The 16692-nt window shown below is 55.0% G+C and overlaps 6 protein-coding genes across 6 annotated transcripts in view; 2 read left to right on the top strand and 4 right to left on the bottom strand.

The window, feature by feature from the left end:
- Positions 1-418: 418 nt before the first annotated feature.
- Positions 419-2751, bottom strand: PTSG_08726 (uncharacterized protein; the record flags this gene model as incomplete). Its single annotated transcript, XM_004990464.1, has 8 exons — positions 419-552; positions 764-837; positions 1105-1158; positions 1350-1478; positions 1729-1790; positions 1965-2088; positions 2385-2402; positions 2670-2751. 7 exons carry the CDS (start codon positions 2749-2751, stop codon positions 830-832), a joined length of 477 nt encoding a protein of 158 aa, XP_004990521.1. The 3' UTR covers positions 419-552; positions 764-829.
- Positions 2752-3506: 755 nt separating this feature from the next.
- On the bottom strand, positions 3507-4013 carry PTSG_12781 (uncharacterized protein; the record flags this gene model as incomplete). The annotated part of the gene is made up of 2 exons (XM_004990463.1): positions 3507-3782; positions 4005-4013. The coding sequence occupies 2 exons, from the start codon at positions 4011-4013 to the stop codon at positions 3507-3509; spliced, it is 285 nt and encodes a 94-aa protein (XP_004990520.1).
- A 146-nt stretch (positions 4014-4159) lies between these two features.
- Positions 4160-6276, bottom strand: PTSG_08725 (uncharacterized protein; the record flags this gene model as incomplete). Its single annotated transcript, XM_004990462.1, has 9 exons — positions 4160-4168; positions 4398-4447; positions 4601-4710; positions 4902-4967; positions 5290-5383; positions 5415-5479; positions 5649-5715; positions 5906-6047; positions 6169-6276. 9 exons carry the CDS (start codon positions 6274-6276, stop codon positions 4160-4162), a joined length of 711 nt encoding a protein of 236 aa, XP_004990519.1.
- A 123-nt stretch (positions 6277-6399) lies between these two features.
- PTSG_08724 (uncharacterized protein) lies at positions 6400-7861 on the bottom strand (the record flags this gene model as incomplete). The annotated part of the gene is made up of 6 exons (XM_004990461.1): positions 6400-6482; positions 6612-6736; positions 6904-7017; positions 7197-7238; positions 7633-7733; positions 7856-7861. The coding sequence occupies 6 exons, from the start codon at positions 7859-7861 to the stop codon at positions 6400-6402; spliced, it is 471 nt and encodes a 156-aa protein (XP_004990518.1).
- A 1998-nt stretch (positions 7862-9859) lies between these two features.
- Positions 9860-13123, top strand: PTSG_08723 (uncharacterized protein; the record flags this gene model as incomplete). Its single annotated transcript, XM_004990460.1, has 11 exons — positions 9860-9950; positions 10294-10409; positions 10728-10764; positions 10959-11011; positions 11270-11367; positions 11484-11577; positions 11619-11764; positions 12011-12110; positions 12342-12400; positions 12588-12717; positions 12896-13123. 11 exons carry the CDS (start codon positions 9860-9862, stop codon positions 13001-13003), a joined length of 1032 nt encoding a protein of 343 aa, XP_004990517.1. The 3' UTR covers positions 13004-13123.
- Positions 13124-13888: 765 nt separating this feature from the next.
- PTSG_08722 (uncharacterized protein) overlaps positions 13889-16692 on the top strand; it is a 7460-nt gene continuing 4656 nt past the window's right edge. Inside the window, exons 1-9 of the mRNA XM_004990459.1 lie at positions 13889-14111; positions 14493-14576; positions 14725-14805; positions 15001-15084; positions 15433-15516; positions 15733-15810; positions 15924-16083; positions 16218-16316; positions 16426-16663. Coding sequence (XP_004990516.1) covers positions 13987-14111; positions 14493-14576; positions 14725-14805; positions 15001-15084; positions 15433-15516; positions 15733-15810; positions 15924-16083; positions 16218-16316; positions 16426-16663 — 1033 coding nt within the window. The 5' untranslated portion in view covers positions 13889-13986. The remainder of the gene's footprint in view (positions 14112-14492; positions 14577-14724; positions 14806-15000; positions 15085-15432; positions 15517-15732; positions 15811-15923; positions 16084-16217; positions 16317-16425; positions 16664-16692) is intronic.

Raw genomic sequence — 16692 nt, 5'->3', positions numbered from 1 at the left:
GCCACGGCCACCATCGTTACCGCTGATGGAGCAGAAAGGGGAGATAATGGGGGAAGAGTGGTGGGCACGGGCCGTGTCCTTCCTTGTCTTCATCGTTGCAGCCCCAAACACGGTGCACAGCGCACACGCACACGCACGGCCATCATCACAGCAGCACCAGTGGCAGCAGCAAGCATGCCTGCCTGAGTGTATGCCTGTGAGGCAAGGAGAAACCAACCAGAGACGAACAACAATGACCGGTGGTGGTGAGGACATGAAAGGAGGGACACAAAGGGACCACGCATGGGAATATGCAGCATCTTGTGGGCGGGGTGCACCAGATACACACAAGACCAACGAAGCAAGCATCCAACAAGCAAGCAAGCAAGCAGGCACACGATATCACCACCACATCCACCACTGCTGCAATACCTGTGTTGGCCGCTGTCTCGATCACGCCTCATCAGCTCCACATCGCACGGGAAAGGCCGATGATGATGATGACACAGAGCAAAGGCGATTGGTTGGGAAAAGAAGAAGGGGATTCGGTTGGGGAAACCCGCACACATGCGCCTGCAGCCACGCACACACACGCACATTTGAGTTGTGAGATTGATTCATGTGAGACACACGTCAGTGCAACCACCCACAGCCAATGACTGCTTTGATTTGTTGGCATACATGTGTACGTGTACATGCGTGTGCGTGCGTGCGTGCGTGTGCGTGCATGTACCACCCCATCACATACACACACACACACACACACACAGCGCCAACGTCTCACCTCGTGCCTTCTTTTCTCACACATTTGTGTGTGCGTGCGTGTCATGAGGGCTTGGGAAGACACCGGTCACCGCCCTGTGCAAATCACACACATGCACACATGCGCAAACACAAACAACAAAATCAGCAAGAAGAACACCACGCAGTGAGCCAGCATGGCAGAAACAACCCACATCAACCCCCTTGTGCCTCATTCCACATCACCCACATCATCACTTGTGCACGCACATTTCACATTCCCACACAGACACCACACCACACCACCACTACCACAAGCAGCACAAGCAGCACATCTGCACATGCGTGTGCGTGCGCTGTCTACATCCACCACAAATCACTCACCACCACCAGCAGCGTCGTCATGTGAGACAACGGCACATCGACGCACATCACATCCTGTGTGCGTGTGAAGAAAGAGGTGAGTTGTCACAGAATCAGGATATCAACGACAACAAAACCCATTGCCAGCACCAACAGACCCAACGACATCCAACCTACACCTCACAATCACGCACATACATGCTGATGTTCACACGCAACACATCACACACCACCCACATCACCACAACCACCACCATTCATCTCACCTCCACATCCATAGCCGCAGCCGCTGCTGTTGGGGACCAACGACGACGAGGACGAGGAGGAGGAGATGGCCGAGAGACGGAAGGCCAGTTCATCCAAATGCAGCCACACATCAGCTGTTGTTGCTGCTGCTGGTGGTGATGGAAACGGTGAAAACAAACGGCCCCTTGCCACGCCGTGTCCATTTGCTCGCTCGCTCGGCTGCCTGGCTGGTCGGTCGGATGGAGACGGAGACACGCCCTGTGCCCGACTCAATCGAAAAAGGGGGAAGAAGAAGAAAAGACACGTGAGTGGACAGAACAGACAAGGAAAGAGGGAGGCGAGGAAGGAAACATCACATGTCAACCAACACACACACACACATCTCAGTCGGCCTCTCACCTCCATCACTCGTCATCATCGTCATCGTCGCTGGTTCCACCGCTTCATGCGCCTCCTCAACGCTGTGAAACGTGTGCGTGCACAGACACAAGATGGGAAGAATGCAGGTAATGAGGTTGACAGCGAAGCATCATCAGCCACACGCCAGCCCCATCCAACCATCCGCATTGACACACATCCACACGCACACATGTTGTCCCTACTCACCCACCATGCACGCATACACCCATGCTCACCTCTTCATGAGAGCGAGTGACATGTGCAATGTGTTCCTCACGCCAGATTGGAGCTGGTGTCGGCCGGAGTGTGATGGCGGCTGTGCAGTCGATGGCGATGATGGTGATGATGGTGACGGCCGAGCTGAGTTCAAAGAGAGAGAAAGGGGAGAGAAATGGGGAGGGTTGATGATGATGATGATGTGTCGTTCATGGCAGCTTCCTTCCCCTCCTCTGGTGTGGCCTTGGTGCCCAAGCAACCAGCACACAACGACAAGACACAACGATATCATCACACACAAGGCACAGGTATGGCATATGAGCACAGCAGGCGTGTTCACCTTCCTGACCCTCCTCTGCTTGCCTCCTCCGCACTCCATGACACACACACACACACACACACACACACACACACTCACTCACACACACACACACACACACCTGCACATAGCTGCGTCGCTGTGGTTGGATGTGCCCACCATGCCCATGGACGTGTGTGTCCACAGCTGCTCCTCCCAATCCATCATGTGTGTACCCGCCCATCATCCTCCAACGATCCTCAGGCAGTCGCTCCCTGCATACATGCACACACGCACGCATGACTTGTGAGCTGCACAGCTACACTGGTGCACAAGACACAGCAGCAGCAACAACAAGCACACCCAGAGCAGCAGCAACAACAACACATGCACCATGTGCCAACCAAAGCATGCATGGTGGGCTCACCTTGCTCACGCATGTGGGAACACTGCATGAGCACAGCAGCGACAGCCGAAATCGGGGTGGATGCTGCAGCAGCAGCCGGCATGGGAGCCCCCTTCCATGTGATGTGTGCTGGTACCTCACCACCTGTGTTTATGTGCATGTGTGCGTGTGTGTGAGTGGTTGCAAGGAACGTGGATGGGAACAGAACACAAACAAGCACAGAGCAAGCCATCATGTCAGCACAGCAGAACGAGTCAGTGACATCGCACGCACCACGTGTGTGTGTGTGCGTGTATGTGTGTGTGTGTGTGTCAATGTGTGTGACCATCCCCCCATCAACCCTTCTTCCACTTGTTCGCTTCACCGCACCCCATCACCGCCACAGCCCAATCACACAACCAACCAACCACCCATCACCACCCACATACCATGTGTGAGGCGAGTGCAGCTGGCACGCGTGGCAAGTATCCTTGACATTTCCCTCATCCTGTGTGTGCGTGCGCATCACCTGTAACTGTGGTTGTGTGCGAGCACCAGCATGGTGAGCGAGTGGGAGGGGAGAACAGGGAGCATTGATATGTGCGCAGTCACACTGCTGCTGCCACCGCTGCTGTTGTGCATGCATTTGTGTGAAGAAGAAAGGGAAGAGAGAGAAAACAGAAAACAGAAGGGAAGGAACAAGACATGCTGCACCCCATCCATCCATCCATCCATCTTCCTCACAACACCACCACTGTCCTCTGTCACCAGCCAGCCAGCCACACCACACTCACCCAGCATCCCCCACCCCACCCCATCTCATCTCATCCATCCATCCAGCCAACACACATCTCCTCTCCCTTTCCCTCTTCTTCTCGCTCACCTCTGCTGCTGCTTCCAGCCGAAAGTGCACCTGGTGCTGTCGCCACCTGTTCCCAGCAGCAACAGCCAGCCAGCTCCCGCCAGCAGCAGCAGCGGGCGATAGGTTTGTTGGTTGGGGAATGTGTTCAGCTGCAAGTGGTGGTGGTGGTGGTGCATTCTCTGCTGCTGCTGCATCGGCGGTGGAGGGTGTGTTGGCTGCTGCTGCTGCTGTTGTTGTTGTTGTTGTGATGGCCGCCAGGGAGGGCGAGAAAGAGAGGGGAAGATAAGCAGCAGCTGCAAGGTGGAGAATGTGCAGGTGTACAGGCAGTTGTGTGTGAGAACGAAGAATGAGACAGCGCATCAAGCAAGGCAAAACAGGCAGCCGCACCACACACATGCATGCACATTGATGTGGGACAACAAGGGGAGACAGGAGCAGCAAAGACAGCGACCACAAAACACGCACACTGGTGCTGTGCTCATCACACACACACGCACATGCAGTGACGCACTCACGTTGCTCATGGCTTGCTTGTTTGTGGTGTGTGTTGGTGTTGCTGCTTCCACAACCGCATAAGTGTGGCTGGATGGTCATCACATGGCAGCGCCCGTCTGTTCATCCCACCAGAGCAGTGGTGGTTGGTGCAGGGGGAGGGTTTACAGCTGCTGGCTCAAGGGCCCTATGTGCGGCGACAGCAGAAGGAAGGAGAAACAAGGGAGGAGGGTGGTGTTGGTGGTGGTGTCGAGGGTGGGAAGGGAAGGATCTGAGCAAACACACACGAAAATGAGAGGTGGTGGTGATGGCGTGTGGGTTGGTGGAGAAGAGAACCCGCACGTCGACACACACACACACACACACACACACACACACACACACACACACAGACACACACACACTCACACACCTACCTGCCAGGCGTTGTCGCCGCTGAACGGGTTGATCCTGGCAGACTCCAGCGCTGATAGTAGCAAATAGCACAGTCATGACACACGATTTGGCAGATGGGGAGAGTGGTTGAATGGACACGAGAACAAGTGAGCAACGCACACACCACCACAAACGTCGCCAAACTCATTCCACAGCCCCCTGTGCCAATGACTCACTCCCTCACCTGTGTGCACTTGGGTGGAGAGAGACTTGAAGAACTCCTCAAACACAAACACAACGCGTCTCTGCATCATCTCCACCACCTCATCAGATCGACCGCAGGATCCTCGGAAGCTGAACACAGTTGTGTGTGTGTGTGTGTGTGTGTGTGTGTGTGTGTGTGTGTGTGTGTGTGTGTGTGTGTGTGTGTGTGTGTGTGTGTAAGCGACGTGGCATACAAGCTATGACCAAACACAATCCCCATCAAAACGCATCCCTCCTCACGCATCGCTTGACATCCCCATGTCACCGATCTGTTACCACACCTCGAGGAGTCTGTGCTCGGGAATGCGAATGCTAAACGTCTCCCAGTCCAGAAGGTCCTGGTAGGGCTGCAAGAATGCAAAAAGCAAACGCCAGCACATCACATCGCAGCACCATGAGCGACGGGAGGGGTACATCTCCACACACACACACACACACACACACACACACACACACACACACACACACACACACACACACACACCATGTGCCATTCATCCAGCACGTAGTGATCGACGACAATGACGGGGATGGCACCCGCAGCCATGATCAACGAGGCATGAAAGGGGGTTACAGGAGATGGAAGATGGGTGAGACCACAAACAGGCCCGAAATCGTTTGCAACATACAGACACACAGACACAGACACACACAGACACACACACACACACACACCAGGAGTGGTCGCCAAATCCTTCCACGATGAGCCCAACCTTGGTCTTCAGCGCCAGATCCGTGTACGTGTACTTGTTGAACTCTTCCTCTGCCTGCTTACATGAGGGGTCATATCCAACCTTCCCCCTCACGGCTCATGCGCTCTTCGCCAAACCACCGGCACGCGCACACCAACACAATGTCCCTGCAAACGTGCATACACAAGCAAACGTACAAAGAGACGATGTGTGTGCGTGTGTGAGGTGGATCCAGACAGATACGCACACAGCACCAAAACCAGCTGACTCCACCACAACACACAACACACACGGAACACAAGAACACACAACACTCGCACGCATAGCACACCATACCTGCCATTGTGCAGCCTGGGGAGGTGGTTGCACATGGCATCAAGAACGAGCAGACTTGGTGGTACCCCTGCACAACAGGGAAAGAAGACACATGTCAAGCAGCGGCACCACAACATGTTTGGAGTGAGATCGCAGCGGTTACAAGAAGGGCGAGTGGTGGTGCAGTGAGCGACACCGACCCCTCAAAACTCCCAGCAGCAGCAGTAAACATCGAACCTCACATCGCACCACGTCACACCACACACGGATGCATGCACACACCTGAAGGTGACGAGGTATTTCCTGTTTGTGCGGGCGGAACGCGTCGCTGCTTCGGTGTGAATGAATGCATGTCACCATGGAGAAGAGTGGCATGGACACACCGAGGCCGTCACGGTGGTGGAATTCGCTCAGGCCAACCTGATGCAGGTGGTGAAGAGAAACAAGGCGGCATTGGTGAAGTGTAAGCAACAGCAGTCGTCGATGGTGAGCGCAGGCACGCACAGTCATGTTCCAACACACACACACACACACATTGTACCTTTTGCAAGAATGCCGTGTTCTGCATGCCAGGGAGACATGGTGCATCGCTGTACTCAAACAGGATATGGTAGCGGGCCTCGTTCCAATACGCAAGTCTGCCATGCATCACGTGTATTGTTGTGTGTGTTTGGAAGGCATCCATGAGCGCAGGTCCTCTCACACGCAAGATACCACAATCCACACGGACCACCAGCACCACAAGCACCACAAGCAACAACAAACCACCACCTCAGCTGGAGAGATTGCGCTCGATGGCTGCGCTCACGGGATGAATCGACTCAATGTTGTCAGAGTACTTGTCGTGCATGCAATCTTTCAGTCACAAGCACGCACACACAATTATGAGGTGGTGGTGGTGATGGTGACGGCTGTGGAAGCCCGTGCATCTGCACCGACGCGACACACACACACACACAACACAAACACAAACACACAGCGCACCTTCACACCAGCACGACACGTCGGTGCCTGGGACGAGGAGGCAAGCCCTGGACGGGTCATCGGTGCTGTACGGGCCGTCACGGATGGCGGTTCGGATGGCGCGGTAGATGGCTGGCAGGGACGGCCTCTTCATCAGCAGTCAGAGGATACACGTACACCTGCCATAGATGCACGCACGCATGAACACGCAATCATAACACACAAGCAGGCAGAGAGTGTGAGGTCATCATGCTTCGGTTGCACGCCATTCCACGCCGTTGCTGTTGCTGTTGCTGTGTTGGCAGGTCTTCACCTTGAACGATGGGCACGTGCGAAGAGGATCGACGGATATGCCGTGCGGTGATCGCTGACATCAGGGCCGTCATTGGCAGTGCGATAGTGCAGCGGCATCTCGGGGCAGTGCGTTCTGGTAACAGTGGTGGTTGTGGTGGAGACGATGGGTGCGTTTGTTGTGTGGTGAGACGCGCGGATGAAAGGGGATGGGGGGAGTGTTGGGAGATATCTGCAACGAACTGCTGCACACACACGCACACACACACACATACGGGTACACACACACACACACACACACACACACACACACACTGCACTGTGTCAAAGAGTTCATTCTCTTCGGCAGACATGAAGCTGTGAAGACGAAGCCGCGAAGAGAGCCGCACAGAAGGATTGCAAGACGATAGCGAGTGATGAGTGGTTCAGTGTGTGCAGGTACACACCTCCACCAGCAGCAGCAGCAGCAGCAGCAGCGGCGGCGGCGGCAATGCACCCGTAACAAAAACACAATTCGGTGGTCGCACCTCATGTCACCATCATCCTTGTGCCGGAGCAGCGTCTCCCTTCCTCTCTTCAGCTTCCAGGTGTACCCTGTGGCCCAAACACGCACGAGGAACAGAGATCAGGACAACACATCGTAGCACAAGATCAAACGATTGCAAGCAAAGAACCCACAGCAGACGCATGGCAGAATGACCACGTCGACGTCACATATGCACACACGCCTACACATACAGTGTGCGCATACTTTTGAAAGCATTCGCTCTGTCCCGCCATGAGCAGCACCTTGCCAATGTTACCAACACTCTGCTCCATCGACGCAATCAAGGGCATCCAGTGGATGGCAACCTGGTCGCTAACGGTGGCGAGATGGGTGTTGCAGTGAGCGAGGGAACGTGTGCAGGAGTGATGAGCCGTCATCACACGGTTGCCGAATGAGAAACACACACACACACACACACATCGCTCACTGTCATGCTGAGACGTGGGCATGCCATCATCATCCCCAACACTCATGTCCAGCCAGATGATGCCACGCAAGCGGGCTGCTGTGGGGTGTGTGCGTGAAAACCACGTGTGCATGGGGCAGGTGATGAGCACCTACAGCGTGTATGCCATGTAAACTGACTTGATTGCAGGCTGGAGGATGAATGATGTGTAACTGACTTGATTGCAAGCTGGGGGATGAATGATGTATGACTGTGATCACGACCCTTGTGGAGGTGCGTCCCACTCAAACGCGGCCTTCTGTATTGCTGGTGCCTTGGTATCCGCCACTCTCACTTGCCGATTCCTGTCTGTTTGTTGTTTGCGTGGGAGGAAGAGAGGATGCAACCGTGAGAACACACGTGCCAACAGCAGCAGCACCAGCAGCAGCAAGACAGCAGCAGTGACAGCAGTGGCTGTGGTTTGGATATCGGATCACCACCGTGCACTGATACACACACACGCACAACACACACGAGCGGAGGTGTGATTGCACCCACCTCGCAGGTGGCCGTGAATGACACTGCTAGTCGCTTGCCTTGTGGTATGCGTATGTCAGCGGCACATGTTGCCAGTGCACTCTCAGGGGCATTGTTTCTGCAGGCCACTGCCTTGTCCAATCACAAGAGAACAGCACTTCTTCACGTCAGCCAAGCACAACAACGACGACCTGACGACGACGAAACCACCACTTTCAGCAGACCCACAGCCCCCTGCACACATCCTTGTGCCACAAGAAGAAGGAAAGAAGGGAGTTCACAAACACACCCACAACAAGACAGCAACAGCAACAACCGACAGCACTGCCACCACAAACAGGACACCGCGTCCCACGTTCACATACTTGGTTGCGTGACGCATGGAGCGAACGAATAGTGCCCAAGAAAAAGAAGAAGCAGAAGCAGAAGTCGAGGAAGGAACAGTGGGCATGATGTGTGTTGGCTCACCTGGGGATAGTTGACGTGACGCCTACTTTGTGTGCATGTGTGTGTGTGTGTGTGTGTGTGTGTGTGTGTGTGTGTGTGTGTGTGTGCATGTGTGTGCATGTGTGTGTGTGTGTGTGTGTGTGTGTGTGTGTGTGTGTGTGTGTGTGTGTGTGTGTGTGTCAACGACCTTTCTTCCACATTGGTCTGGTTGGCTGTTGGTGACTGGGTAGCGATCGCCAACAATCTCCTCTTCCCCTCTCCCACATCTCTCTTCTCCCCATGCTGCTGTTGCGGTGACTGCCACATCACCCCCTCCTTCCTTCCTTGTCTTGCCTTGCCTAGCTGTGTGCACTGCAGCAAAGAGAGCAAGAAGAAGAAGAAGAAGAAGCGAGTGCAAGCAAGTTTGAGCTGCTGCATCTCCACAGTCGTGTCATCGACTGATTTCAGGTTTCCCCGTCTTCTTCTGCACAAACACGCACAACAGTCGTTTGTCGTGGCTGGTTGCGCGCAATGCACGAACACACACACACACACACACACACACACACACACACACACACACACACACACACACACACACACACACACACACACACACACACACACACACACACGCTGCATTTGCTGCGACGAAAGGAAAGGATGGATGGGGAGGTGATGGTGTGTGGTGGTTTGGTCACATGCTCAGCCACAACAACAACCACAACAACAACAACAACAACCACAACAACAACACCAGCAGGGAGCAGCGGGATATTGATGATGATGACAATGACACAAGCAATCCATCAATCAATCAATCAAGCAGACGAGCAAGCACACAAGCAAGAAGCAAGCAAGCCAAACAAAGGGACAAGTATTCATTCACTCCACTTGGACGAGCGACACGTCCACCACATGGTGCGTGCGTGTGTGTTGTACTCACAGCTCTGCTTCCTTTACACTGTTCCTCCCTGCCTCGCAGTCCACTCTCCCTTTCTTTCCCTTGCACACCCCTTGCTTGACCTGCTCTCTGCACACCATCTCTTCTCCCCCCCCCCTCACTCACACGGCTCAAGTCACATGCCTCTCACCTCCCCCTTTGCTTTTGGCTGCAACGCTGCGCGTCTTCATCTCCACCACCACCACCTGTTTGGCAGGCTTACAGCAGCAGGTATGAAATGCTGACAATGAGGATGATGATGGTGGCTTGAACGACAGCACCGTGTGCCACGACAACAAGAGGCACTTCCTTCTCTCTCGCTCTGTCTCGGTATGTGTGTGGCTGATGGCGTGGGGGGGGGGTGTTGCCTGGGATTTCCATTCCACTGCACTGCACCTCAATGTGCTGTGTGACGCGACATGCACACCACTGCACGCCTTCTTCCCCCACTTATCCCCTCAGCACGTCTTTGTTCTTGTCAACCACCTCCCCTCGTCAATCACATCCCACACCTCCCCCCCCCCAACACACACACTCTCTCCTTAACCCCTGTCACGATGTGTGCTTGCTTCAGAGCAGGCCTCTGACATTGTCATCACCGCTGCCATACGGCGGTCGGTGCCATGCACGGGCATGGAGACAGTGAGCCAGCTCGTGGTCTCCAGCGTGGTGGCTGGAATGTGTGTTGAGGTGAAGGATCCCGCCACCACACTTCCGCTTCCATGCCGCCATGGCTGACACCACTAGCGCTGCTGGTTGACACGCACCAGCAGGCATCGCTCCCAGCGCCGCACAAGAGGTGTGTGTGTGTGTGTGTGTGTGTGCGTGTGCGTGTGTGTGTGTGTGTGTGTGTGTGTGTGTGTGTGTGTGTGTGTGTGTGTGTGTGTGTGTGTGTGTGATTGAATTCATTTGCACTCGTTGCCCCTCCCGCATGTCGAAGCAACCACGCACACCGACCACGCCTCGTCAACATAACACCATTCAAACTCCCCCACTGTGCTGATGCAGGGCTACACTGGCACGTCGTGCACGACAGCTTCTAATCGTCAGTTCTCCCTTCTCTCCTTTTTTGTCTTCACACAGGTCACATCACCCCCGCCCAGTGGGGCGCCTGCATCTTGCTTCCCCACCCTCCCGTTGCACGCGTGCACACACCGATTCCGACCCAACGCAGGCTCTGCTGCTGCAGCCAACCACCCACACACACCGTCACTGCAACGCCGCATCAACCAACCGCAGCCACCGACAGCGACGGGCATTGCACCTTTGCTGTGATTGAGTGCTGCCAGCACGTGGCCCCACATCATCATCGCCATCCCCGACACTGCCATGTGTGTGTGCATGCATGCGTATTCACGCCATCGTCAACCACACCACGCCAACACAGCAACAGCTGCACTGCTTGCTGTCCTGCGCGGCGTTGTGGCGGTGCACTCAAGGCCCTTTGTCAACCAGTTTCCCGCTGCTAGCTGTGCTTCTCCCTGCCCATCTCAATCACCTCAGCTTCAACCACAACTGCTGCTGTTTTCCGCCACCTCATCTGCTGCCAGCGAGGCATCCCACCGCGGCCACAGCCGTCGCTGCACGCTGCCGGTTTCAAGCAGCTCACTGCGGTGGATGCTGTTTGCTCGTGGACCACCACACCGTTGTTTGAAGAGAGAATGGCCGTGATTGTGGCGGTTGTTGTGGTGGTGCTGCACGCCATGACAACAACAGCGGCAGTTGATGAGGTGATGGTGTGTTTGCACTCCTCACTGGTTGCAGCGGCAGCAAGGGGGTGGCCACCGTGTTTCTGGTTGGCACGCATGTGCTGGCCAACGTGGCGCAGGAGCGGTTTTTGGACTACGACAACGATTCTGTGCCGTTTATGAAGAACATTCTCCAACACGCAAACGACAGGCAATACCGCATGCTGCGCGGCCTGTGGGCGTGTTTGTTTGCAAGAACATGTTTGCGCCGGATGCACACGAGCTCATGTGCATTATGCAAGCCAGCGCCGCCCAGATTGAGGAGGAGGATCCACAACCCACATACATCCACACAAGGTGCGCTCAAGGCCAAGAGAGAGAGAGAGAGAGAGAGAGAGAGAGAGAGAGAGAGAGAGAGAGAGTGTGTGTGTGTGTGTGTGTGTGTGTGTGTGTGTGAACATGTCGCTTCGTCGTTTCCCTCCTTTCTCCACTTTCGCCTTGCCAAGCCTCACCGCTGCCCCTTGTCGTCCTGCCAAGCCTCACCGCTGCCCCTTGTCGTCCTGCCGCGTTCAGGCTGTTGAGTCGCTGCTCGCTGTGATCCAGGGTGCCCGGCTCCCGCGAATCGCCCAACACCAGCGCGACCGAGAACTGCATCTCCGTCTTTGTCAAGATTGCACGCAACCCAGCACACGGCCTCTCAAAGGTGTGTGTGTGTGTGTGTGTGTGTGTGTGTGTGTGTGTGTGTGTGTGTGTGTGTGTGTGTGTGTGTGCGCGCGTTGCTACACTCCTTCTTCGCCGTCCTTTTTGCTTTGGTTGTTTGCTCTTGTTGTCACGTTTTCGTCGCTTATTCTTGACCTCCTCATCCACCCATCTACTACCAACCCTTGCACAGACGAGATGCTGACGCATCTGCTTGACTGGCTGCCCATTACAGAAGACGACGATGAAGCAAAGTGCATCTACACATACCTCGTCGAGCTCTTTTAAGCGTGAGTGCTACCACTGTGTTTTGTGTGTGAGTGTGTGTGTGTGTCTATGTGTGTGTGCATGGCCTGGTCGTGCTGCATGTGTCGGTGGTGTGCTCTGTCGCCTGTCGTTCTTGTTCCCGACTGACTCTCCCGTCCCCCTCCTCATTGCTTCCTGTACCTCCCTCTCCTTCCTTTTGTTGTTGCTTCTGTAGGCAAGATCCACGCGTGACCGCGCCTGAGAGCCCGGTGAAGATTGTGCGGGCGTTTGTTTGTGCAGATGATTGGCACCCCGGCGGCCGCCGTCGACGAGCCCCACTGCCAGGGCATGTACACAGCCTCATGGTGCGTGGGTTGTGTTGTGTGTGATTTATGTGATGTGTGTGTGTGTGTGTGTTTGCTGCCTCGAATATGCGCGACTGTCGTGTACTTCGTGTACTTTCCCATCCTCCTCCTCCTCCTCCTCCTCCTCCTCCTCCTTCCTCTCCTCATTCTCACGCCCTCATGTCGTTTCCTCTCGTAGAACATGCAGGATTCGCCTGCCCACGGGGTGGTGGGGCAGTTGATGCAGGATCCTGAGGTGCACGCCCGCGTGCAGCGCGCTGTTAAGGCGCTTGGCTCGTCCGCATAGTCGCCATGTTGTGATGTGTCGTGTCAACTTGTGCACCAGTTGAACGAATGGCTGAATGTCTGTTGATTCCTTTGTCGCATTCCTCTTGTTTCCGTTTCTTCTCTTCTCTTCTCTTCTCTTCTCTTCTCTTCTCTTCTCTTCTCTTCTCTTCTTCCCTTCCTTCACTCTCCCTCTCGCCTGCTTGCTTGCTTGCTTATGTCACGCCCTTCCTGTGCTTGCCTGTTGTTTTCATTGTATGGCGCTGTGTACGGCTGAACACGTTTTGGTGTGTTTGGTGGATGTGTGCTGCTGCTGCTGCTGTGCGTATTTGATTCTGGCTTGCGACTGGAGGGTGTTGTTTGATGTGCAGAGGGGTTGGCTGTTGTTTGGTTGGCTTGGCTTCCTGTTGCGTGTGGGCACTGTGTGTGTGTGTGTGTGTGTGTGTGTGTGTGTGTGTGTGTGTGTGTGTGTGTGGATGTGTGTTGGACTGGGGAGCGTTGTTTTGGATTGTGTGGCGGACCTGTTCTTTCCTCAGTAAATGGCTCGATGAAGATGATGAGACCCGCTTGACGGTGGTGATGGTGGAGCGGCGGTGATGTTTGTGGTGTTGATGTGGCTACAGACATTGGTGTATTGTACCGACCAGGCAAGACCAAAAGAAGCTGGGAGGGAGCGGCTGTTGTTCCTTTCGGCGCGACAAAGCGAGTTGCGTTGCTGCTGGTTGGCTGGAGGCACTTCATCCTGTTTGTTTGTTGTGTTCCGTCAGGAACGAGGGCTCGAAGAGATGGTCTTCCACCGAAGCGCTGCTGTGCGGATAACCTCTGCAAGGTTTTGCGAATCGTCCAATGGCTGAGTCGCAAAACAACAACACACACACAAAACAAATGAAAACAAACAAAGCAGCGCGTTGAGTTGTCGTCCATTTTGTCGTCGTCTTCTTCCAGCCAGCCGCTCACAAACACGTCACAACAAGCCACAAGGAGAAAAGACGACGCGCTGTCGCCATGTCCGGCGGAGAGAAGAGAGCGAGGGAGGAGGTGGAGGCGTTGCTGGCGCAGACGAAGCTGAAGGATGGGGTGAAGGACAAGATCAGGGCCATCGCCAACAACACGTGTGGGGATAGAATACAGTGAGTGCCTGAGTGGAAAAGCAACCAAAACGACGTGTTGGAACATGCATGCATGTGTTGGACACCAAGGCCACTTCTTGTGGTTGTGCTTGTGCTGATTCTCTCTCTCTCTCTCTCTCTCTCTCTCTCTCTCTCTCTCTCTCTCTCTCTCTCTCTCTCTCTCTCTCTCTCTCTCTCTCTCTCTCTCTGCTTGGCTTGTCCTTGTGTTGCAATGAGCTTGGTGTGGCTTGCTGTTGGGTGTTTACGTGTGCGCGTCCCCTCGCACCGCCTGGACACACTGTGTGTGTTTGTGGCAGGGTGTGACTGGCACCCTCACGTTTTTGCTCTCTTGATCCTCATTCTTCTTGCTCATTTCATGACACACACCATTTGGAATTGCAGCTTCTTCAATGCTGGCCTCGGCGCCATTGGGGCGCGTGCGGTGGCCGAGGCGCTCAAGGACAACACCTGCCTCAAAGCACTCAGGTGCGTGGTGATGATGAATCTGCATCGTGTGATATGCATGGTTGATTGGGATGGCGGTGTTGCATGTTGCACCCCTTTCCTCTCCTGCTGGCGCATGTTTGGACGTGTGTTCACCTTCGCTCCCTGCGTTTCTTGTGTGTCTGCACAGCCTGCGATGGAATTCCATCGGCGATGAGGGCGCGGCGTTGGCGGAGATGCTGAAGCACAACACGACCCTCGAAGAACTCAGGTGAGTGTGTACACGCACACATGCACATGTATGCTGCGTCACTGCCGTTCCACCTTATCATGCGCACATGTGTGGTTGATGGGGTGGGGTTCAACGACTGTGTTGCCACCCACAGCGAGCATCATCACGCACTCACTCACTCTTCCTCATCCATGTGGCATCATCGCCCTGTGTGGCATCATACCATCTTGACAGCCTGGGAGGCAACCGCATCGGTCCTGAGGGCGCTGTGGCGTTGGCGGAGATGCTGAAGCACAACACGACCCTCACAGCACTCGAGTGAGTGGAAGCTCCTCTTTGCAATGTGTGTCTTTAGGCGCTTCTTCCGCAATACCCGTGTGCAGATGGAGGCACCGCAAGCCACCCACGATGTCTGTGCGACTTGCTTGTTTGACCAACAAATGCTTCCATCCTTCATATGTGCCACAAGTGCTGCCACATCCTGTGCAATTTGCATTTGCCCCCTTTGCTTCCGCCATTGTGCCTTAAAAGTCGTAGGACCTGATGTGCGAGCGAGTACGCGTGCACGTGATCCATCTGCAACCCACTTTTATCCATGACACTGACACGTGTTGCTTGCCCACCCGTTCCCCTGCTCTTCCAACATGCATTTCTTGCCACTTGCAGCTTGTATAACAACTCCATCACCCCGGTTGGCGGTGCGGCCCTGGGTGCCGCACTGGACCAAAACCGCACGCTGTCTCGGCTTGAGTACGTCGATTGCGTTGCGCCTGCCTCATGAACGCCTGTGTCCTGTTGTGGATTTGTGTGACCAATCGCCACTCTTTTGAGTGCACGCCACACTGTGTGTGTTCCTCTCTGCTTGCTTGCATTTCTCCACAACCCTAACCACCAACCCTCCTGACGCACGCACCGCACTTGCTGCCTGTTCCCAACCACACGCTACCACCACGTGTCCTCGTTTAGGATCAACAAGAACTCCACCGCCACCGCCCGCGCCTTTGGTGCCGCGCTGCCCGTCGACCGAAAACTCGACACAGATTGGTCAGTCAACGCGTGCTTCCACTCTAGTCGCTTGCTTCCTGCCTTCTCTCGACCCTTCACCTCACGCACACTTGCTGCGTGATGCTTGCGTCCAATGTCGCGTGTTACCACAGGGCGTACGACGATGAGGGCAAGGCCGCCTTTAACGAAGCACGCGAGGAGAAGAAGCGGCAGCATGAGCAACTGTTTGCCGCCTGCAGGGATGGCGACGCTTCCGTTGTCACCTCCCTCATGGAGCAGGACAATGCAGACATCAACCAACAGGACAAGCGGGTATGTTCATCATGTGTGTGTTGTGCTTGTATGTGAACGGCGCTCGCTCATGGTTGCACCGGCCGTGTGTTCGTTTTCAACAGATCCTCACCACACGTGCCATGCCCCTTCCTGCCCCCCCCACCCAAACACAGGGCGACACGCCGCTGCACGTTGCCTGCAGGCACAACCAGCCCGCCGTCGTGGAGCTGCTCCTGAAGAAGGGCGCAGACACTGCCGTCAAGAACATCAGGGTACGCGCGCATGTGCCGTGGGTGCGACGCCTTTATTGCACAACCGCGCCTCTTTTCAACGTGCACTGCTTCTGTGCTCGCTCACTCTGTCCGCATCCAACATCCACAGGGTGGAACACCATTCATGGTGGCGCAGAAACGCAATTTCCACGCCATCACCAGTATCCCAGGGCTCGACCCAGACAGCAAACCCCAGCAACAACCACAGCAACAACAGCAACAACCAAAGCAAGAGCAGCAGCAGGCGGACATGACAGCTTCAGACACACCAGATACAGAGCATGTACGTGCACAGGAAACCCATTGTCGTTTGCACTGCTGTACCACTTCAGACTTTTTTTCACCTTGTAAAAAGGCAACTGCCGCATCCGCCTTA

The sequence above is a fragment of the Salpingoeca rosetta genome (genome assembly GCF_000188695.1).
Source record: "Salpingoeca rosetta unplaced genomic scaffold supercont1.24, whole genome shotgun sequence".
Classification (NCBI taxonomy): domain Eukaryota; class Choanoflagellata; order Craspedida; family Salpingoecidae; genus Salpingoeca; species Salpingoeca rosetta.
Note: the sequence above shows the minus strand (reverse complement) of the source record. Positions and strands in the feature narration are given on the sequence as shown.